Source organism: Cydia splendana, chromosome 12, assembly GCF_910591565.1.
Source record: "Cydia splendana chromosome 12, ilCydSple1.2, whole genome shotgun sequence".
Lineage (NCBI taxonomy): Eukaryota > Metazoa > Arthropoda > Insecta > Lepidoptera > Tortricidae > Cydia > Cydia splendana.
In genome coordinates this window covers 17,121,909-17,146,825 of record NC_085971.1, presented here as the reverse complement: position 1 = coordinate 17,146,825, position 24,917 = coordinate 17,121,909, and the positions used below count along the sequence as shown (strand labels likewise).

Sequence of the window (24,917 nt, the reverse complement as noted above, 5' to 3'; positions counted from 1 at the left end):
ATAAATTACTAATAATGATTTTGTAATTATTAATATGATGTTTGTTAACATTAAATAAAACCATTAAATTCCTTGACTACAATAATAAAAAATTTAATAAAATATCTACTTACTACCAAAATACAGAAATGTTGAGTTCACACTACCTTTATAAACAGGACAGAATAGTCGAGGCCACTAACATTTGGTAGATTTAAATTTTAAGGTCTCAAGTTGCTCAATTCAAATTTATTGTGCGTGAACTCACTCGAATGATCACAGATCTATTTATTTTATTTGCATAATATTAGGAAGGAATAAGTCCATACAAACCATAAAAACATCTTGGCCAACCAGTTGGAGCCCCAACATCCAACTTTACCTATTATCATCAGTCATCACCCCCCCAATTGTTGGCAGATTGGCACGTTCAACTTTATCTGAAAGCAATAGTGCTGAAAATCGTGCGCCAACTGGGTGCATTGGTATTTTTTTTGTGTCATCAATGGGTGTTTTTCTCCTAGACAAGATTAGCTAACCCAATAGGTTTATAGAAGAGTTATAAAGGGCCACTTACACCATCCAAGGTTAGCCACTAAGGCCTCATACTAACGAGCGCTCCGTCAACGCGCGTTAAAAAAGCGCTTGAATTCGTCCGCACGCTAAATTCTATTTAACGACCAACGCTTAAAGTTGAAAATCCAACAACGCTTGATAAAAAGCGCCACCGCCATCGTGTGAATAAATACACATGTATCCATTTGTATCATTCAAACGCTTTTTTACCGCGCGTTGTACAAGTGCTCGTGCGATGAGGCCTAACTCGTAGTTAACCGTTAACACAGGGTTTAATTGTACTGGCAACTCCGGGTTTAACCGGTTAACCCTGACTTAGTGGCTAACCCGGGATAGCGCAAGTGGCTCTAATAGGTAGGTAGGTACTATAGGAAGTAGAAATCTAAAAATTAAGAAAAATTAACGCTTCGCGTTTGACAGCTGAAGTAGATGTCGCTGTACGGCCACGTGCGTTATGTGCAAACTTCGATTGTCAAAGGTTGACTTTTAACAGTTCAGTTACCACAAAACAGCGCCACATAGTTCAGCAATCAAATTTGAAGACACGATTCATTCACCACGCCTCTTCTAAAATCTATCAATGTTTAGCTTAAAGTCTGGTCTTGGACGCTTTTTGAAAACCTGTTAGGCATTTCGATGTTTAAGTGAAACAGGTATTTTTTTCATTCCGACATTATCTGCTTGTAGTATTCCACGTACGCGTCGCATTGTTCGCCTGTAACAAAGAAATATACCTGAATTTAAAAAGGTCTTACTACCTACATTTGAAATATATCTGGGTAAGTAACCGCACATCAACACGACGACAAACCAAGACAGAAAAACATGGCGCCTTCGAATGAGGAATAAGGCCGACGCCCAGTAACGGACATGGCCAAGAAGGAGAGATTCTGTTAATTTAAATAATTAGGTAATAAATAAACACAGACCAGCCCGAAACTAAGCAAAGCTTGTACTACGGCTGCTAGGCGACGATATACCTACATACTTATATAGATAAAAACATACTTATATACATAGAAAACACCCATGACTCAGGAACAAATATTTGAACATCACCCAAATCCAAACCCTTACCGGGATTAGAACCCAGGACCGTCAGCTTCACAGGCAGGGTAGTGACCCACTAGGCCAGACTGGTCGTCTATTGTCCTATTATATTACTCCTAAGTCCTATGTTACAATGATATAAGTTTCAATCACGGTCTGAATTCATGTTTATCATCACCATAGCACCATACTGATAACATATGGATAACTTATGGCATGGCGGGTCACCTAGCTGATAAGTATAGACGTCAGATGATATCGCGCTTGCCTTTGGTTGACTTTTATGGTGGTTACATGTCTTATTTATGTAACCGTTGTGAAATTAATATTGACATAATTAATGACATCACATCATACCCGTGTTGCTGATACATTAAAAATAGATAACTATGGAACAAATAATATTTAAAAAGATTTTAATTTGTGGTACCTAAACCTATATCTAATTGAAAGTATTTATTTATATAAAGAATAACATAGTGATGTGCCGACTATTGATTTGGCCGACTAGCCGACTAGTCGGCGCTCGAATGGCCGATTAGTCGGCCGACTAGTCGGCTAGTCGGCCAGATCATTGGTTTCGTATCGTTCAGGTGAAAAACAATAGTTTTACTCCTTTGGTTGCGCTATTTCATCATATTAGCTTGGTGTTCTCTAAAGCTTCAAAGACCTATCACAAGAATTCTCGTTCAATTCCTGTCTTTCTTTTATTTTGCGATCCTGAGCAGATCGTCAGTACAGCTTGTAGGAGGCATTTCCAAGGCTCTATTTCCCGTACGTAGTCGCCAGTTAAGAACCTATCCCCTGTGGTCAGCGTCTTTACGATCAACGTGCCCTGTCTAAGTCTCTAAATTTTGCAATAACATTAATAGTTCGCCATGGCTCCACCATTAAAAAAAAACAAATCCATACTATCCATACTAATATTATGAAGGCGAAAGTGTGTCTGTCTGTCTGTTACCTCTTCACGCTTAAGCCGCTAAACCGATTTAGTTGAAATTTGGTATAGAGATAGTTTGAATCCCGTGGAAGGACGTAGGATAGTTTTTATGTCGGAAATCATCCCTGAAGAGTGAAAAGGGGGGTGGAATTGAAAGAGTTAATGAAATGACTAATAATTGAAGTAAGCAATGCGCGAATTGAATGATTGCTATTAGCATTATCCAGGCGCTATACCTACTTTAGCTGCTGTCACTAATTCCACGCAGACAAAGTCGCGGGCTAAAGCTAGTACTGAATAATAATAAAATTATTTAACTATCGAACTTGCCCATGAAATTACACGAGAATCAGTTGATATCGACCTGTAGAGGAAAACACCATCCCACCAACATACGATAACGATCTAACGGTCAATTATATGAACAAAAGTTTTCGTATGCACCCTGAATAGGTATTTTAGTAAAATATACATAAAACATATGGTAAATATTGACTGTTGATTTCTTTTTTTTTCTGTTTTTCTTGCACTAATAAAGTGCCGACTAATCGGCCATTTTTGCCGACTAGTCGCCGACTAATCGCCGACTACAAATGTGGCCGGATAGTCGGCTTTCCCGACTAGTCGGCGACTAGTCGGTACATCCCTAATAACAATATCATAAAAGACTAACTTATGAACTAAATATATCTATGAATAATAAAACTAAATTAAATCTAAGAACCCTAAATACACATTGTCTTGACCCCCCCTAAACGTAATTAATGGATGACCCCTAAAGACAAACGATTCATAGCTATCAGCATACATCGTTATCGCGGGAGCAAATATAAATTTATTAAAGAAGTGGTAAAACAGACTGCCCGTTTAGTAAAAACAGACCTTTCTGCCTACACATTATAAGCCTCCAAGAAGTTCATCATACATAGCACGAAGTTTTTGTTGCATAATGTTCATAAATCTTGCTTTACACTCTGTTAGTAAATAATGACCCGGAATCGACATATCAAATAAATATTCATGATTTATTTTGTACAACATTATTTAATTTTTGTTGATCTTAAGTGATTTTCGTAATATACGACATAAATTTTCTCTATGTTTTCTACTCTTAATCTGCGGCGTCGTGCAGTAAATATCCATTTTAATTGGCTAAATGATCTTTCGACTGCTACTGTTGTAATGGGTGCGTTTTTAAAACGACGGAAGTAATCAAATGTAGAACGATATATCGTTGAATCTAGTACTATCTCCTTCTCCGATATCAGTTCACACATTTTTTTCATAACTTCATATCCGGCATTTTTCTGCAAAACCACTTTGAACTTTTTAAAAATCTGTTTTCCATCTTTATTCAAAATTAATTTAGATATATGTTTGTATGTATTTTGTACTATGGTCAAACTTTCACTAAGAGATAGATTTTGGCACTGCAGTTTATTTATAGCATCTGGTATTACTTGCAGATACTTTGCTATGAAATTTACATCTTTTCGAACTTTTGCACTGAGTAAAGATTTTTTTGCTTTGACGATGCACTGTGCGTCTGAATTACGAAATGTGTCTATAACGCTTTTTATTTCATCAAAATACTTGTTGTAGTAAGTGGTAGCCTCGATCCATGTTCCCCAGCGAATAATTGTTGGGTTTGGAGGCAAAGGAATTCCATTAAACATTTCTCTTAATGCTTTTACTCTTTTCGGAGATTTGCGAAATACTTTCTTTACATTTGAAATTAATAGGTTAACTTCTGGAAAAAGAACACGAACTTGATCGGCAACTCTGTTAAGAGCATGGGCTAAACATGTAACATGGACAATGTTCGGAAAAAGTGTTTTCAAATTTCTGCCAGCTTTCAACATATACCCCACACCATCAGTCAATAACAACAACACCTTGTCATGCTTATTGTGACCAGGGCCCCACAAATCATCCAGGGCATTTTTTACAGTATTAGTTATACTGATATTGTTCGTTTCATTTAAACATTTGCTTGACAGCACGTGTGGAGTTCCAACATCATCTTCAAGCATAGCACCTACTATAACGTTAGCGATTTGACGACCTATAGCATCTGTGGTTTCATCAACACTTACATATATAAACGCGTCTTTTAATTCGTCTCTAATTATATCCATCTCTTTGTCGTATAATTCATTCACGCAAGTCTGCCTCAGCAAACATTCTGAAGGGACCTGAACAGTTTTTTCAAATTTTCCAGATACACAATCTTCAATGAAATTTTTAAATACAGGGTTCTCTATTTGAGACCACGGTATGTTAAGCTTACTAGAAATTTTGTCAGTTCCAACCTAAAATCTTTTTTGAGAGAAGTGTGTCTTTCAGAGTTAAAATGATGTTTCACGGAAGATTTAGTTTTACAAAAACTAATATTGCACTTCGAGCAAAATAGATTTGTATCGCGAGCCTCTAGCTCAGGATAATCCTGTATAAACAACCCCACAAATTCATCACATGTTATTTTCCTTCGAGGCATTTTAAAGGCAACTTCTATTTGATTATGTTGTTACAAATAAAGATCAGTCAAGATTGACAAATGTCTAAATTGACTGATAAGGTTGCGTACCTAATAGGTAATCTTTTTAAGTACCAATCAAGTCAAGTATGGAGGTAAGATAGCATTGATATTCAATAAAATAATTATACATTTTAAGGTCGTAGGTATAAACGTTTCTCTATACGAATGTCATTTCTGTTTTTGACTGTTTTTTATAATCTTTCAGTATTGTCAAATCGTATTTGCTCCCGCGATAACGATGTATGGCTATCAGGCCAGTAATGCGTTTATGAATGACACATAATAAAATCGATTTATCCGCTATCCATTAAAGATAACGCATAAATAATCAGATATATACTCGCGTATTATGGCATGGGCATGATAAAGACGCAATAAGACGTATTGATAACGTTTATTTATCGTTGTCTGAACACGATAAACATAATAGTTAATCGGCTCAGAATTATTTTCGTTGTCCTGTTTCTGACCACTCTGTCACGCACTATACATATAGGGTATGTGTCTTCTATCAACTAAATAAAAAAAATCGGGTGCTATTGCATGTCTTTCTAGCTGTAGATTATATTTTACAAGAGAAAAAATAAAAACAAAATTTCATCTCATACAAAAAGCTCCACTCCGTCGCATGTTTTGGGTACAAGAAACAAGACAACAAAAATAATTTTGACATTTATTACATTGTTTTAATTGCTCTAAATTAAAATATACTAATTGCTGAATTGAAAAAAAAAATAAAAGTTCAACATTTTGTTTTATTATGTTAGGTACAACCAAAAACTCCAATTATGTTTGTTTCAAATAGAAAATTTTGGCCATCTGAATATTATCTAATTAATTAAATTCAGCTTTAACATTGATATTTTAAAATCTGTGAAGACAATGAGTACTTAATGTAGACCCACTTTTCCTCTGAACCACATCATCGCACATTTTCGCTAGTCACCCGTGGTACAAGTACAATCGCCTGCGCTCGCGGTGTTCTACCCTTAGGGCGATACTCGTTTGAACGCCTTGTTCAAAGGCGTTCAAAGGTAGCCAGGTAGCCGCTCGGTTGCGAGGATTAAGGCAAATTTTTCTTAACTGGAACACCGCGAACGCAGGCGATTGTGCAATTGCCCTTGCTGACCTCATCATAATCTAGATTCTAAATTACTGCTGGTATTCAAGAAATTGTAATAAAGCCCACACCCATTCAATTTCACTGAGATCAGAGTGCAAACCAGCGACATCATTGTAGCGAGTGCTACAATGTACTTACTTAACAACTATGTACTTATAAAGCTACATCAACTTATTTATCACTGACCTTTCAGAAAATGCGGCGCCCCTCTTATCCTGTCGTTTCTCGCCTGTAGCGCCCTGTAATAAAATATTTACAATGAATAATATTATATTTATTTATTTTCACCACAAATTATTGTGATGATGACACATCCATACTAAAAAGTAAAGGCGAAAGTGTGTCTGTCTGTTACCTCTTCACGCTTAAGCCGCTGAACCGATTTTGTTAAAATTTGGTATAGAGATAGTTTGAGTCCCGGGGAAGGACATAGGATAGTTTTTATGTCGGAAATCATCCTTGAAGAGAGTGCAAAGGGGGGTGGATTTGAAAGAGTTAATGCATTGCCTAATAATTGAAGTAAGCAATGCGCGAATTGAATTATTGCTATTAGCATTTTATCCATCAGGCGCTATACCTACTTTAGCTGTTGTCACTAATTCCACGCAGACGAAGTCGCGGGCAAAAGCTAGTACAATATACAAGTGTGTGTGTGTGTGTGTGTGTGTGTGTGTGTGAAACGTTACCTATACACAGCTGCGAAAGCGCCCGGGTCGCCGTTCTGCTCCGCGCACTGTTTGGCGGCCTGCAGCAGTTTCCGAGCGGGTATGGCGTGCCACACGTGGGCCCCAGCTTGCTTCGCCGCGCCGATGGCGGACACGGGCTCGTTCCAGCTTAGCAAGACCTCTTCTATTTCCTGTTGATACGGTTATCTGTTAAAACTTGTAAAACAAAATAATAAAAGAAGATAGAGAGGTATTATATACACCAATTTTCAAATTAACTCACTTGAAGGCCTTAAAAATCCTTAGAAGTAAATGTCACCTGAACGCCATCTAATCTCCACATCATATCCAACGCCAGCTGCGCGTGGTGGCTATGCTTCCCGCCCAACGCCAGCTACTGGCACGCCAGCGGCATGGCGTCGGCGAGCGACTATTGCTAAAGGGATGTCACCTGAACGGCATCCAGTCTCCACATCATATCCAGCGCCAGCTGCGCGTGGTGGCTATGCTTCCCGCCCAATGCCAGCAACTGGCACGCCAGCGGCCTGGCGTCGGCGAGCGACTATTGCTAAAGGAATGTCACCTGAACGGCATCCAGTCTCCACATCATATCCAACGCCAGCTGCGCGTGGTGGCTATGCTTCCCGCCCAACGCCAGCAACTGGCACGCCAGCGGCCTGGCGTCGGCGAGCGACTATTGCTAAAGGGATGTCACCTGAACGGCATCTAGTCTCTACATCATATCCAGCGCCAGCTGCGCGTGGTGGCTATGCTTCCCGCCCAACGCCAGCAACTGGCACGCCAGCGGCCTGGCGTCGGAGAGAGACTATTGCTAAGGGAATGTCACCTGAACGGCCTCCAGTCTCCACATCATATCCAGCGCCAGCTGCGCGTGGTGGCTATGCTTCCCGCCCAACGCCAGCAACTGGCACGCCAGCGGCCTGGCGTCGGAGAGAGACTATTGCTAAGGGAATGTCACCTGAACGGCCTCCAGTCTCCACATCATATCCAGCGCCAGCTCCGCGTGGTGGCTATGCTTCCCGCCCAACGCCAGCAACTGGCACGCCAGCGGCCTGGCGTCGGCGAGCGACTATTGCTAAAGGGATGTCACCTGAACGGCATCCAGTCTCCACATCATATCCAGCGCCAGCTGCGCGTGGTGGCTATGCTTCCCGCCCAACGCCAGCAACTGGCACGCCAGCGGCCTGGCGTCGGCGAGCGCGCCGCGTCGAGCCAACGCTCGTAGACGAGATGCCGCACCGCCTGTTTAAAAATAAGCACAGTCCAATATGCTCAAAAATATCTGAACATGCACTTTAACATGTTGATGATAGTTTTTGTGAACACCTCGGCCGCCTATACGACACACGAGTACGATAATATTAAGTACAACTCAACCACAAGGCAAAACAGTTTTTTTTAAGTGGCCAGTGAGATAAATATTTCAGAAGACATACCGCCGGACAACATTATTTACCTTATGGATGTAATACTTGTATGGATAAAATAAATACATACCAATATTACACATTACCTGTTACCAGTGCGCGTACGCAGAGCGCCGCGCATGTATGCTGGACCGTTATGTTGTGGCGGGCTAGGGAAGCTAAGTATGCTGTCACCACCTGCGGATGATTATTGGGATAAGTAGTGTACACTCAGCAGCAGAAGTTGCTAAGCGGGCGAGGTGTTCAAAATTACCTTGACACGCTCTTATTCTCTTAACAATAAAGTAGCCTAGGTTCTACTGATGTAGGTAAATAGTATAAATTCTAGTTTTCGTTCACAAGTCGTCTGTTCGTAATTTAGGATACATCATCAAGTGCTGAATTTTGACATTTTCACAAAACGTAGTAGTGATGTACAGTCAAGTGTAAAAATATGTGTGTAGACAACTTATTCAAAAATACGGCTAATACTCTAATAAATACTCTAATTCGCTGACATAAGAGCTAGGGGACATATTTTTGAGATGATTTGTACACCCATATTTTTACACTGGGTGTCATTCTGAATTCCTAACAACGGTTGTCCTAAAGTCACTTGCCCTAACTGGTTTGTCCTAATGGGCACATGCTCTAACGATCAATTGTCATAACGATTATTTTCCATAATGTAATGGTTAACCTAAGACTCATTTGTCCTAAGCATTTGTACCATAACTATCAAGATCCCTAATGTTTTTTACCATATTCTTCGAAATCCCTAACAATGTTTGGCATAAAATAACATGCTCTAACTGTTTTGACCTAATGGCTATTGCCCTAATGATCAATTGTCATAACAGTTACTTTTCCTATTGATCAATTATCATAAAAATTACTTTCCATAATGAATGGTAACGAACTGTTGCCACAAAAATGGGTTAGGTTAGGTTAGAACTGTGACCCTCGCAAAAACGAACTGCTGCCACAAAAGTGGGTTAGGTTAGGTTAGAACTGCGATCCTTGCAAAAACGAACTGTTGCCACAAAAGTGGGTTAGGTTAGGTTAGAATTGTGATCCTCGCAAAAACGAACTGCTGCCACAAAAGTGGGTTAGGTTAGGTTAGAACTGCGATCCTTGCAAAAACTAACTGTTGCCACAAAAGTGGGTTAGGTTAGGTTAGGTTAGGTTAGAACTGCGATCCTTGCAAAAACGAACTGTTGCCACAAAAGTGGGTTAGGTTAGGTTAGAACTGTGATCTTCGCAAAAACGAACTGCTGCCACAAAAAAAAACGGCCATTCGATAATAGGGAAACCAAAATTAGAGTATACGAGTGTTAGGACAACTGATCATTATGACAAACAATATTAGGGAATGCAAAGATAGGAGAAAAGACTTTAGGGATTCAGATATAGATCCTTTTACACTTGACTGTACAGCGCCATCTGTGCCAAAGCTGCCACAAACCTGCACCAAGTTGTTGTGTGGCTGCAGCAATGTGCACATTGTGTTCTTGTGTAATGAGCACGGGTATATGTGCAGTGGGAGCTCCGGTCTCCCCTGCGGTGTTTCGAGCCACTTCTCGGTCGGCCCATTTCCTATAACAAGGTGTGGCCACAAACCTGCACCAAGTTGTTGTGTGGCTGCAGCAGCGTGCACATGTGTTCTTGTGTAATGAGCACGGAAAGTGCCATTAGGGAAAAACATATTAGGACAAAAAAAAACGGCCATTCGATAATAGGGAAACCAAAATTAGAGTATACGAGTGTTAGGACAACTGATCATTATGACAAACAATATTAGGGAATGCAAAGATAGGAGAAAAGACTTTAGGGATTCAGATATAGATCCTTTTACACTTGACTGTACAGCGCCATCTGTGCCAAAGCTGCCACAAACCTGCACCAAGTTGTTGTGTGGCTGCAGCAATGTGCACATTGTGTTCTTGTGTAATGAGCACGGGTATATGTGCAGTGGGAGCTCCGGTCTCCCCTGCGGTGTTTCGAGCCACTTCTCGGTCGGCCCATTTCCTATAACAAGGTGTGGCCACAAACCTGCACCAAGTTGTTGTGTGGCTGCAGCAGCGTGCACATGTGTTCTTGTGTAATGAGCACGGAAAGTGCCATTAGGGAAAAACATATTAGGACAAAAAAAAACGGCCATTCGATAATAGGGAAACCAAAATTAGAGTATACGAGTGTTAGGACAACTGATCATTATGACAAACAATATTAGGGAATGCAAAGATAGGAGAAAAGACTTTAGGGATTCAGATATAGATCCTTTTACACTTGACTGTACAGCGCCATCTGTGCCAAAGCTGCCACAAACCTGCACCAAGTTGTTGTGTGGCTGCAGCAATGTGCACATTGTGTTCTTGTGTAATGAGCACGGGTATATGTGCAGTGGGAGCTCCGGTCTCCCCTGCGGTGTTACGAGCCACTTCTCGGTCGGCCCATTTCCTATAACAAGGTGTGGCCACAAACCTGCACCAAGTTGTTGTGTGGCTGCAGCAATGTGCACATTGTGTTCTTGTGTAATGAGCACGGGTATATGTGCAGTGGGAGCTCCGGTCTCCCCTGCGGTGTTTCGAGCCACTTCTCGGTCGGCCCATTTCCTATAACAAGGTGTGGCCACAAACCTGCACCAAGTTGTTGTGTGGCTGCAGCAGCGTGCACATGTGTTCTTGTGTAATGAGCACGGGTATATGTGCAGTGGGGGCTCCGGCCTCCCCTGCGGTGTTTCGAGCCACTTCTCGGTCGGCCCATTTCCTATAACAAGGTGTGGCCACAAACCTGCACCAAGTTGTTGTGTGGCTGCAGCAATGTGCACATTGTGTTCTTGTGTAATGAGCACGGGTATATGTGCAGTGGGAGCTCCGGTCTCCCCTGCGGTGTTTCGAGCCACTTCTCGGTCGGCCCATTTCCTATAACAAGGTGTGGCCACAAACCTGCACCAAGTTGTTGTGTGGCTGCAGCAGCGTGCACATGTGTTCTTGTGTAATGAGCACGGGTATATGTGCAGTGGGGGCTCCGGCCTCCCCTGCGGTGTTTCGAGCTACTTCTTGGTCGGCCCATTTTCTATAACAAAGCATGAATATCATATCACTACACTTTGTGTGTTTGTATGTTCGCGGTAAACTCAAAAACTATTTACTGAACGGAATTTCATGCGGTTTTCACCTATCAACAAATTGATTCTTGAGGAAGGTTTAGGTGTATAATTTTTTAACCCGTGCGAAGCCGGGGCGGGTCGCAAGCAAATCCGTTCAGTAGTTTTTGAGTTTATGGCGAACATACAAACACACAAACAGACAGACGCGGCGGGGGACTTTGTTTTATAAGGTGTAGTGATGCCTAAAGCAGTTTACAACCTTATTGTAAGAGCCTAAGGTCTTAATTATCCGTACTTGCCTGTACACCGCATTAATTTCGTCAAACACTTTGGACAGTTGAACTAAATAAGCGGCTGGGCTGGACACCAACTGATCTAATATGCTGTAGATAGTTTCTTTCCCGTCCGTCCGTCGGAGCAGCACTGCTACTATCTTCGATATCTCATCTTTTGGCACCTAGGGAAAACCATAATAAGTACAAACCCATATGTCTTAAAATAGAGGCGTCAAAGGCATAGGAGAAATAACAGCCGAAATTTATTTTAAATACTGAAATTATTTTAGCTGCATAAAAACATCTTGATATGAACTGCTATCAGAACTAGGGCATCCAAGCGAAAATAATGTTAGGAGGATTATATTTGTGGGGCCGTTTACAATGAGACGGGTCATACGCTTGTTTACTTACGGGTATGTAACATTAAATAGTATTTATACAATTGTGATATATGTAATAGAGAGCTTGCTGAGTGGCCTAAGTAAGGTACGAGATTGAAAACCTTGATTATATCACTATTGTATGCAATATTTTTTCTACGAGTCATCTAATATACTAGGTACTTTTCTACTATAAAACCTAAATAATTAAATAAAATTAGGTAAGTACCTAACTCAGTAGATAAAAATATTGTACAAAAGACATCACCGCACTTTTCATTCATTAAATTGTAGCGTATTGATGTCTTTTCTTCTTGACCGCGGCGACACGTGATTGGTCGAATTCATTACAGTTGACTAAAGCGTTTCTTAAGTCATTATAGTTGAGAAGGGAGCCCATTGTGAAAAGTATGCAATTACAGTTTGGTATATGAAGTCTTAATTCAACCATTAAAGTCGACGAGTAGAAAAAGGTATATTTACAGCATGAGCCAGCCCAGAGGGGATTAGTTTGACGCGCCATAGACACCCTAGACGCGCATCGATGATGTAGTCCGGTTGGAACACCACCCAGTTGCCTGAATCTAGTGGGAATAATATGGTCAAGGAAAAAATTACACATATTAATGAGTTTTTCGGAACTTATGTACGAAATATCATTTGATATTTACCACTAGCTTTTGGGTGAAGGAAAACATCGTGAGGAAACCTGCATACATCTGCGAAGAAATTCAAAGGTGTATGTGAAGTCCCCAATCCGCATTGGGCTAGCGTGGGGACTATAGCCCAGGCCCTCTCGCGCATTAGAGGAGGCCTGTGCCCAGCAGTGGGACGTGTATAGGCTGAATTATTATATATAAGTCAAACAGCTCCATTACTTAGAATCTGACTGAATTAAACCATTAAAGATAAAAACTTCAACAACGAATTGTCAGTAGAAAAGGCGACACATTTGTATGAAAGAAAGATAGATCTCGACTTTGACGACCGGTCTGGCCTAGCGGGCAGTGACCCTGCCTGCGATGCCGATTGTCCTGGGTTCGAATCCCGGTAAGGGCATTTATTTGTGCACAGATATTTGTTCCAGATGGAAGTTTTCTATGTATTTAAGTATTTGTATATTATATATGTGTATCGTTGTCTGAGTACCCACAGCACAAGCCTTCTTGAGCTTACCGTGGGACTTAGTCAATTTGTGTAAGAATGTCCCTATAATATTTATTTATTTATTTATTATCTCACATATAAAATTTGAATTTTGCGCAATTATCAATTTTCAACACGATCGGACTGAAAATGCAAAAAAAAATCAAGATGGCGGCCGGCTTTTTCTCGATATTTTAGTACCATGGCAATGTTTATATATTTAAGGGCCGATACAGACGCATTGGACCACTTGTATGGGTTCCCATACAAATTGCAGTCGGGTTGCAGTCCGTCTGTATCGGCATAGAGAAAAAAATGCAGTGCTCACTCCATACATCAGTTTTTTTAGTACCAAAACGACTATTATTTTCGTAGCCGACATCTAGCATCGAGTAGCGGAATTATCAGTACTGCTACTTGACAATAGATGTTGCAACGACCGAAAAGTCTAATGCTCTACAATTTTCTGCTAATATTATAACCAGATTAACCGGAACTCTATTTTCAACTCCTTCGGCTTTTAATATTAGTTGTAAATTGTTGTTTAATACAATTTTCGCGAGTCGAGACACTAGAGAATTCTAGTATCAAGTAGCGATACTGATAATTCCGCTACTCGATGCTAGATGTCGACTGCGAAAATAATAATCTTTTTGGTACCAAAACTGATGTATGGAGTGAGCACTCTATCCTTTCTTTATTTCTCTATGGTATCGGCCCTAAGACAATGACACTTCGAACTAATAAAGGATACACATCGGACATAGTTGTCCGTCGACGTAAGCGGGCCGCATAGTGTGCGCCGGTACCACAGGGATGTGAACAGTTGCTTGGGGCTCTGATTTGGCTTCCTCCATGATGTCGAATATTTGAGAGGTTTGGCTTGACTGGAATAGAGAATGTTATATTAGTTAAATTAAATACTTTAAAGTGTTTAAACTACAAAATAATACTACGACTACCAACAACAACAACACTTGGACTGTTGACAATCCAATAGGGTATTCTCCTACTAGTCAAATCAGTTACTTTTTAGAACTGTCAAAACGATTTGCTAATATGGAATTTATATGGAACATTACATCGTGACGTCACGGTCAACTAGCCTACTTTTTATATTTCTATCCGATTTATTAAATAGAACTTGTGTTTAAAAATAACTCCTACCTGTGTTTTTCTAATAATTATCTGGTGTTTTATTTCATGCATGGCGTAAAATAATTTATTTAAAAATACAGTATAATACCCTATTGGCCTACCTGATAATGGAAATTTAGAAAATGAAATCCCTTTTCTATTATTGGTAAGTCCATAGTCCACTATATCGTTTGATTGATTATCGAATTGACCATTCAAGGATATTATTTTCTTGAAGCGTTAAAGCACACTTGTTAGAGTAGAGTTCCAGTCTTAATTTGCCAGGCAAGAAACGACCTCAAGGTTTTAAATTTAGAGTTCAATTTTAGTTGCCATTTCCAAAACGAAATACCTGATGGTGTACCGCAACGAGGTTGTCCAGCACACTGACGGCGAAGCGCCCCGCGAGTCCTGTTCGTAGAATCCTCGTCTGTCCCCCACCAGTTACGGGTAGCAGCCACAACTGAAATTTCATCAATGGTGTTAGCACTTTAGCGAGAGTAGATCAGCTAAAAAAAACAAACCAAACTTTTTTTTTATTGAAAATTTTTACAGAAAAAATACAATATTTAGTACCTCAATCTAATGTTCCGCCAAACTGAGACAGTTTGTTGGCGGTGCGCTCTAAACTAATCTTAAGCTAAATAGGTACACTAATTATTAAGTAACAAGTTAAGTTGTCATTAAGAACATATAAATTTACCTATATGTATGTATCCTAAATCTATCTTGCGAGACAGCATCACACTCAACTGACCAGGCGTAGATCTTATCTCGTTGAGATAAGTTCCACGCACGGCCAGCCAACACATTAAATTGTATTAAGCGTTGCTAATTACTTATATGTATGTATTATGTATTCAAATTACACTTAACAGTATACATCTAGCGCGACTTTAAGTATGGACTCACCTCACGTAAGACAACGATCTTCTACTTACGAGAACGCAACTCATGCAAGTAGGTCAGCTTGTACCAATTAGTTTCATGTGAGTTATGAACAAAATATCATTTGATATTTACTAGTAGATAGATTTTCGAGAAAACATTGTGAGAAAACCCATATTTACAATGTATTTACTGTAGATTTGTAGCAAATCGGATAAGTCCCTATAAAACATATGAAAATACTGTGAAAATATACTAATTTCGCTTTATTCTGGTATAATCAAATTCACGCCTCAACAACATTTACATAAAAAATTTTAAAATCCCTTTCGCAATTATGCCAAAAATGCCTTACTTTATTTTGGAATAGAGCTGATGCTCTTCAAACTACTGGATCGATTTTTATCTATCACGGCTAAGAACCACCGCAAGGAAGTTTCCTTGCCCCTTGTAAGCGAGTTCGCTTACACGTACAAAACAGCATCGAAATCGGTCCATACGTCTGAGTGCTACAATGCCACAGATAGACACACAAACAGACATATAACACTCCTCTTTTTGCGTCGAGGGTTAAAAATTAAACATGAGTGCTACTATAGATTTACCTCAGTGGGTCCTGGCGCGACAACAGAGGCGCTGCTTGCATGCCTGAACACTGCACACCAGGTGGCGCCACACAGCCGTAGTAACATCACGTCACGTTCCACTACAGGCTTGTCCACTAACAAAAACGCAAGAAAAACTTTTCAAGAACATCAACCAGGTCATCAGTCAGGTACCCACTGAAAATCAGCGTCATGGCTTGCCGTGGCATTATGCTGAGTGTGGGGATCCTGTTTAGCATCTAAGTAGTTTGTGTAATTTGTATTTTGTGTTATTCTATACCCAGATGTTAAATAAATGTATTTCTTCTTCTTCTTCAACCCAAAAAAACCGGCCAAGTGCGAGTCGGACTCGCGCACGAAGGGTTCCGTACCATTACATTACATTTAAATATTTATTTTATTCTATTTTTAGTGTTTGTTGTTATGGCGGCAACAGAAATACATCATCTGTGAAAATTTCAACTGTCTAACTATCACGGTTCATGAGATACAGCCTTGACAGACAGAAGGACAGACAGACGAACAGTGGAGTCTTAGTAATAGCTGGTAATAGGGTCTCGTTTTTACCCTTTGGGTACCGGGTATGGAACCCTAAAAACCTCCTAAACCTTCAAACACGAGTAAAAATGTAACCTGTGTCTCCCACATCAGAATGAAGTGATTATGGTATAGTACGTACCACATTTACTGATATTGGCCAAGTGGTTTTGACACTATGGTGGAACACAACAAAAAGTACAAAAACATCCCTATTTCGCATACCCACCTGAGTATGCTTGTGTTACATACATAGATTGCTGAAGTACCCGTCTTACCCAAAGTTGTATACCTAATGAAATACCGTGTGATATAAGGGAATGTAAATCAATTCGGATGTTTAAATTTAAAAAGAAAATGTTTCTATTAAACAAAATTAAACTGAAGTTACCACCATAAGCAATAAGATGTAAGCTAACATTTGACTAGGCAATTAGCTAAGTCTACCCATCTATGTTTAAAGGGAGTTATCTCTGTCAACAAACTGTCCTGCAGTTTGCCAGAAGAAGAAATTGTACAAATAGGGTTTATTTCGCGTGAATAAATGATTTATTTATTTAGTTTTATCTTTTCTGTTGTCAGATAAAAATTAACTATAGTCTGTTATCAAATTTACTTTTGTTAAAAATAGTTTTCGTCATCTAGGTTTTGCAAACAAAGTATCCAGTACAAAAATTCTGAAATACCAAAAGACTCACATTCCAATTTCTGCAGCTTGCTGATGGTGGAGTTGTTCAATGCAAAAGGCTGCAGCAGGGCTCCATTGTTTCCTGCCAAGAGAACTATGTTGCTCTGGGCGCACCATGAGAACCAGGCCCCACTGTGAAATAATATGTACACATGTATATATCAACAACTTAGATCAAATGTAAGTGTGTTCTTTCAATAAATTAAGAAAACTGTAGATCATTAAAAATATATACACTGTGTTTTTTTTTATTTCCGTTAATTTCAAGACACCAATCTTCTAATTAACTCCATTTCGGAGATAATCAATATTTTTTTTTTCCTATTAGGCCTCTACAAGCGTGTACACTTACTTTAGGGTCGGTTTACATATTGATTAGTGTTTAGAATGAGTTCATAAATATTTGCTAGTAAACGTAAGTACAATCTCGGTCGATCGATGTTCGAAATGATATTGATATGTCAACAGATTTCAATTATTCGGTTAAGTTAAATGTAATGCCCGTGTTACAACAACGCTATATGCTACATTTAATTTTACTTATTAAACTTATTATTTTTTTAATAAAACGCAAAACTATGCCATTTAGTTCTCTTAAACGTACTTAACCATACCCTGAAGTTAACGGAATTCAATAAAAACACGGTGTATAAGTATGGCGGTCAGCAAAATATAATTGGTGTGTGTCGATAACTTAGTATAGGTTGCAGCACGCGCTGAGCCAGTTAAGATACTGTGTGTATCGCGCAGATTAGAGATGTGATGTCAAGATAACATGATGTATAAAACGCTTAGGTATGATGGAATAAATTAGTCTAAGTCTACCAGTCAACGGTGCCTTTTACTCACCCAACCCAGTTCCTCTAAAATATATATTATTATGTGTTCCGTACTCTACGTCAGAGATGTTCATTGAGAGAGTAACGCGATCGGTGACCGATAGATGCCGCTAGCGTCTATGTAGTCGCTCCGCCCCACGCCGTGACGTTGTTCCGCTTCCCCTCACTGCAATCCGTTGCTCCCTTCCCGCGACTCGCCGCCACCATGTCATTGTTTCGTCGACCGTCTGACCGATGGTCCGCAAATATTTTTTTGCGTATATTTTTGCAGCATGGTGTTTTAACATTTCCGATCCAAAGCTCTGTCGATTAAATAGTGAGATATAGCAGAGATCGCTACTACATATTAGTCTTTTGGCGGTCTCGCGATCGAAGTCATCGAACGGTGGTTTTCGATTCTACCCACTTTTTTCTTGCTAAATTAATTTTCACATTCCATGCTGCTAAAATCGTTACCGTTAACTCGCATTTTCGAGATCGAAGTAGAAAGTGCGTCAGTAGTTTTCGTTAACAAGTGGTAACGCAAGTCGCTCCGCATCGGAGAGGGAACGTGCGGTCATCGTGCCGGCGGCGGCGGGGGCGGCGCCCGGGCGGCGCGGAGGCGGACAGCCTGCGCGCGCCACTGCCGGGTGCCGCGCTTCGCCGATAAGGAGGTTTGGATTGTCACGAACCATCCGGTGAGCCAGTTTAATGATATTCTAGTTTTATTGGCGTTCAGAAGTTACTTCGACACTAAAGGACGGTTCTCGGGCAGGTCGTATTAACCTGGGAGTACCTCGTGTCGTTAGCTGCGACGCGACCGGGGCTCCCCTGTCCCGCCCGGGCCCCGGCCCCCGCGCGCCGTCGACTTTCTTCTGCTGTCGTCCAAGGTGACCCCGAGACGCCGCGACGCTGCGGGCCGGAGCCCGAGGTGTCGCGGTGCGGGGTCCGCGGGACGCCCACTACTGTTGCTGCAGTCGCGATGCGGACGCTTCCAGTCCGCGAGAGCAGTCGCGGTGCGAGCGCTTTCAGTACGCGCCCGCTCCTGTTGCTGCAGTCGCGGTGCAGACGCTTCCAGCCCGCGAGAGCAGTCGCGGTGCGGACGCTTCCAGGCCGCGCCCGCTCCTGTTGCTGCAGTCGCGGTGCGGACGCTTCCAGTCCGCGGGACTCCGAGAGACGTCACACGCTCGCTCCTGTGGCTGCGGGCGCTTCCAGTCCGCGAGACTCCGAGAGACGTCACACGCCCGCTCCTGTGGCTGCGGGCGCTTCCAGTCCGCGGGACTCCGAGAGACGTCACACGCCCGCTCCTGTGGCTGCGGGCGCTTCCAGTCCGCGGGACTCCGAGAGACGTCACACGCCCGCTTCTGTGGCTGCGGGCGCTTCCAGTCCGCGGGACTCCGAGAGGCACACGCCCGCTCCTATTGCTGCGGTCGCGGCGCGGGTGGATCGCGGACATCTCGATCCCGTCCTGGCGCCAAGGTGAAGGCGGACCGCTTCTGCGTCCCAACTGCTTGAATGGAAGGAAGGTAAGTTACGTGGAAGCAGTGGAAACGCTACGAGTACAGCGACGATCGCCGCGTTGGTTGCCGTCCGTCATGACGTCGCTGGTTACCTACGCGCCGGTGGTGGCCACCACGATGGCGCCGCCGAGGGCAGCAGTGTCACCGTGATGATGCGTGCAATTACGAGCCAGCCATCGGCGCCTCCCGTGCGGGTAACGTCCGTCACGCGCACCGGCGCCTGTCGAGATGGCCGCCACGACGGCGCCTCTCGCCTCACGCACCTGAGCCTGGCGACGGTGGCCGCCACGATGGCGCCGCCCGCTCGATGACTCTGCCCGCCACGATGGCACCGCTCGCCTCACGACGCACCAGTGCCTACCGAGCTGGCCGCCACGATGACGCCTCTCGCATCACGCACCGATGCCTCCCAAGCCGGCGGCGGCGGCCGCCACAACGGCGCCGCCCGCCACGATGGCACCACCGCCTCGCGCACTGGCGCTTCTCGAGCTGGCCGCCACGATGGCGCCTCTCGCCTCACACCAGTGCCTCCCGAGCCAGGCGGCGGCCGCCTCACGCACCGGTGCCTTCCGAGCTGGCCGCCACGATGGCGCGTCTCGCCTCACGCACCGGCGCCTCCCGAGCCGGCGGCGGCGGCCGCCACGATGGAGCCGCCCGCCTTACGCGACAGCGCCTCTAGAGCGGGCCGCCACGATGGGTCCTCGCCTCACGCACCAGCGCCTCCCGAACCAGTGGCGGCCGCCATGATAGCGCCGCCCGGCCTCACGCACCGGTGCCTCCCGAGCCGGCCGCCACGATGGCGCTTCTAGCTTCACGCACCGGCGCCTCCTGAGCGGCGGTGGTTGCCATGATGGCACAGACAATCACGTCGAGGCTGTCCACCGATGCTGCAACCACGACGATGTCGTCCCTTGCAATGGCGCCCATGTTCTGTTCGCAAGAATACCACCGCGAACTTACCTGCCGCCGATGCTGCCTACCAAGCTGCGCTGGGCGCCACAGTATCAGTTTTGTCCTGTCCACATGGTCCCATTGAGGTACGCAGGCGCCTATAGCTATGGTGCCATAGCACGAACAGACCGCTAAGCTTTTGGTTTCGGTTAAGGAGTCCTCCGGCGACGGCAGACAAGGTCGTAAGGAGCCTCGTCCTAGCGTGGCTCGACTGCCCGGAGTTGAAAGCGGTAAGATATGTCGATACTCAGAGGAAAATACGTCGTGTTCCCGGGTTTCATAAAGGTGCTGATCGACGTAGGGCCGTGCCGCTTCGAGGTTCCTATGACTTCTCGAGGCCATGGAGTGATCCAACCGAAGAACAGCTAGCGACAAGGCCCTGTGCGACCGCTCAAAACCGAGGTGAAAGGCATCGAAAAGGTCTGCAGACTTCACATAATTATCTCTGCTTGCCCGCGCTCTCCAGCTTAAGTTCCGTCTTACAAAGACGAACTCGTGCGCCAAGCCCATAATAAACAAAATGGGACAAATAAACCCGCTGCGCCTGAACAAGCTTGAGTTTCCGGTGCTAAGAGAAAGGGGCCAGGAGGACTCCAGCAGTTTCCATCTGTCTGTCTTTGACTTTATCGAAACAGTTTTGTTACGCAAGCGCTAAAATCGATTTTAGACTTGATTTCATTAGTTCGATTTCCTAAAAAGCATGCTACCATACCCCTATACTAGCTCGATATAGGGTGTTTCTTCGGGTAAAGCGAATTAAACTATCACGCTCCTAGACATCACGTGGGACACGCGGCACAACACCCCGATTGAAAGTTTTCTTTTTCGCGACATACAGGCCTGCCTTGCTGCCGAGTTTCTCGCAGAAATGAGACTCAATGCCTCCTGTTCAGTCTCAAACTCGCAAACTTTAGTTCATGAAGGAAGGTGACACCTTCGCAGTCCCCAGCAACACGAAGCTGCCGAAAGCCTCGCGCCACTTTCTTCCTCATCTTATGCAAGCAGTCCGTTACAACCTCCAATATTGGTAGACAATGTACGAGGTAAGGCCCTTACAGTGAAGAGTAACCGTTAACGGGCCACATCTGCAGCGCTGACGACAGAAGTGTAAACATACAACCGCACCACTACAGTATACATAAAACGACGGCGACACTACATCCCCTCCGTTACCACGGCTGTCGCAAAAACTGCTGATGCCAGCAGATCGTCTACAGGTCGCGCTGGTTCCTTGCTACTTACCAGGTCGGTACAACCCCCGAGGGCGACGGTTTATCAAGAATTCACTGCGCGCCCGAGTGGCAGCTACGCCCAGAAGCCGCCGATACTATCTGCGCCTGATAGGCGCCTTGTTGGCCAGCCTCCGATTTCGAGAGCCTTCGCACTGTGTCACGGTATTTCTTAACAGACTCTTTGAACTGCTACCACGTCTCTTCTGGCAGCTGCCGGTGATACGACTCGGTATGGATGTCTCCACCTCCCAGCCTAGTCTGCTACCTGTGACGGCGTGATAAGGAGAGCCTTCACGCAGCTGTGGTAAGCTTGCAATTTACTGGCGGTCCTAGTGAACACAGCGTCAGACCGCCCTCCCGCCCGCCCGACCGCCCTCCTGTCAGATAGGACGCTCCAACACCGAGCTGGCGTGACTGGCGCATGCATGCAACATGCCAAGGGCTAACGCTACATAGCGAACGAGACGCAACTCTCTAGGCCGCCTGTACGCCCACAATGTAGAAATGGTCTTCATGGTGCATCAAAAATAAGATCGACTGCCAGGTACCTCTAATATCCAGTGAAGTAGCGAGCTATCTCAGACATATATTTCAATTGCCCATGTTAGCTTTCAGAACGAGACTTGTTCATAAGCCTGTAACAAGCGCTGTATGTGAACCACTATCGGACACTATGCCTTCTTCCAACGCCATTAATAGCGAGACCAGCGCCTCCCAAACCACCAGCTTGGGACGCGAGAAATCTACTTGCCCTAATTTGAATAGCCCTACAACGTACCTATATAGAAGAGCTGCCGCATTTTTACTGTTAGCATCAGGCCGCAGGGTCAATGACCTTACTCTACTATACTGTAGCCCGGGCAATTACATAGATAACGTTCACGCTATTATTTTGTGTCCGAAATTCGGCTCTAAACCAGATAACGTGTCTTACCGACTGGACTCTTAGAAGCTCCGGAATAAAGTATAGACCCAGTAAGTAGGTAGTCTGGGTACGTCAACTTGTGAGAATTACACAAAATGTTAGGGGACACTGCGCTTTCAGCCACAGTCTCATCCAAGCCGGCCTCGCTTAAGATTGCTTTCGATCCACGATGTACTTAATCACTAAATTGGCTGGAAATCTATCCAATTAGCGATATTTTGGCTTAAGTTAATTGGGAACATGACTCTTCTTTAGACGATTCTATCGCCGAGATTCTGCGGATTGGATGCGATTTCGAATGAGAAATCTCTCAAACCAGTTTAACGTCAGATTCGAACCTGGGATTACAATTTAAATTCACAATTTCCTGTAATGCATCATTATAACGAGTCACTGATTTCATGGGTTGCAATAAGGCGTATATATTTATTATTTCTCTGAGTTCTATGACAGTAGGTGTAGCCCTAACGCTTGCGCGCCCGCTGACTCGCCACCAGGAGATAATAAACAGGTCTCAATGAACATCTCTGACGTAGAGTACGGAACACATAATATAAAAATTTTACCTTCCAATAAAATTGATATTATGTTTCCTTCTACGTCAGAGATGTGAGTAATGCCTTCCTGGCAGGCTACTAGGCTACTTTTATGCCGACGGTACTTCTCCTCAACAATGACATGGTGGCGGCGAGTCGCGGGAAGGGAGCAACGGATTGCAGTGAGGGGAAGCGGAACAACGTCACGGCGTGGGGCGGAGCGACTACATAGACGCTAGCGGCATCTATCGGTCACCGATCGCGTTACTCTCTCAATGAACATCTCTGACGTAGAAGGAAACATAATATCAATTTTATTGGAAGGTAAAATTTTTATATTAAATGAATTACTATCAATTGTTTTGACAGACTTAACACACTGATAATATGAGAAAACCTGTATGTAGCTAAAAAGTGCCTACAAACAGTGCGCCTAAAAGGTTGCTGACAGCAAAGATATATGTAACTCCGTATAAGATAAATAAAGTCTAAGAAAAAAACGTGCCTCGGAAATCAAGAAAAAGTCATTCTCGAATAGATGGCGCCATACCTTTGGCCTATTCTCGGCTAGATGGTGTTGACGACACTGTTTGATATTTAACAATTTGAACACATATCAGTGAAAGAACATGGGTCAGTATGGAACAATAAAAATTAAAAATCATTTATCCGTATACATATTTTGATTAATTTATACATTTTTAATTTTATTTTAAGTTTTAATTGTGTGTCGATAGATGGCAGTAAATGTACCGTGACTACAAAATTTACTATGGCAATAGCCCTCTATACCAGCCATTCTCAAAGTGTGTTCCGCGGAACCCTAGGTTCCGCAAAGCCTCTGTTGGGGTTCCGCGAAAATACTTGTAATAATAAGAAAAAAACCAGTTGTTCTATAGGTGTATATCTGGTCCACAGTGACAAACGAAAATTTTTAATTTGGGGTTCCGTCAAATATTTCGCTTTCCAAAAGGGTTCCGTCACCAAAAAAGTTTGAGAACCGCTGCTCTATACTATCTATTCTCTTTGCTGTCAGTGAATATGTAAATAAGAATAAACATTTTATTATGGTATACTGATTGTTACCTAAATGAAGTACTTTTCAGGCTCTTCAACTGTTTCTTCTCTGGAAAAACTTGCAACAGCTCAATTCCATGGTCTGTAATGAAGGCTATCTCATTGACCCTCGGCCACACAAACCCCAGTATTTTAGCATTCTTCCACTTGCAAGTATGCGAATATTCAACATTCGTAGGAACCAAGTCTTTGAAATTCACGAATTCAACATTCGCATTCTGATTATCTAGATTTCTTTGAATAGCCAGAATATTATGATCTGGCGAAAATTTTATTGAGATTATGGGACCTCTGTCTTCCATTCTGAAGGATGTTGATTTGGATTCGTCCATTCCGCTGACCGTGACGCCTGTAACGCCCCCGGATCGGACTGTAAAAACCTTGAAAGCGAAAGATGTTCCAACAATGAAAAGTGAAATTTTACTAAAAGTAAGCAAGTTTAAATGATATATTTAGTTATATTTGCATTTTCATTTGTTAAATTATAATTAAGAAGACACTTTAAAAGTAATACATTGTTTAGAAAGCGTTAAACAGGAGTTCATTTACCTGTCCATTGGTATCATCGAAAAACACATTTGTTACCGGGCTATCAGCGTCAAATCTCTTCGGTTGTTCTGAAAGCGCTAAATAGTATTCGTCGCTATCTTTAAGGCTGAATTTAGCCATGTTTATTGCATAATATTGTTATTTACGCTAGAAAACACAATTTCTAAATTATTTACGTTTTTTGACACTGACAGTTGATGTGTTCCACTCACTACTTTGAATTTATTGATGGAATAAAA

General features: G+C 42.9%; 1 protein-coding gene across 1 annotated transcript; it reads right to left on the bottom strand.

The window, feature by feature from the left end:
• Positions 1-32: 32 nt before the first annotated feature.
• Positions 33-24,882, bottom strand: LOC134795727 (regulator of MON1-CCZ1 complex). The gene is made up of 14 exons (XM_063767677.1): positions 24,679-24,882; positions 24,139-24,509; positions 17,081-17,202; positions 15,846-15,961; positions 14,705-14,815; positions 13,970-14,102; positions 12,553-12,653; positions 11,711-11,868; positions 11,248-11,377; positions 8,407-8,497; positions 7,984-8,135; positions 6,894-7,063; positions 6,394-6,446; positions 33-1,270 (listed from the first exon to the last, which is right to left on the bottom strand). Exons 1-14 carry the CDS (start codon positions 24,796-24,798, stop codon positions 1,218-1,220), a joined length of 1,881 nt encoding a protein of 626 aa, XP_063623747.1. The 5' UTR covers positions 24,799-24,882; the 3' UTR covers positions 33-1,217.
• Between the last annotated feature and the right edge of the window lie 35 nt (positions 24,883-24,917).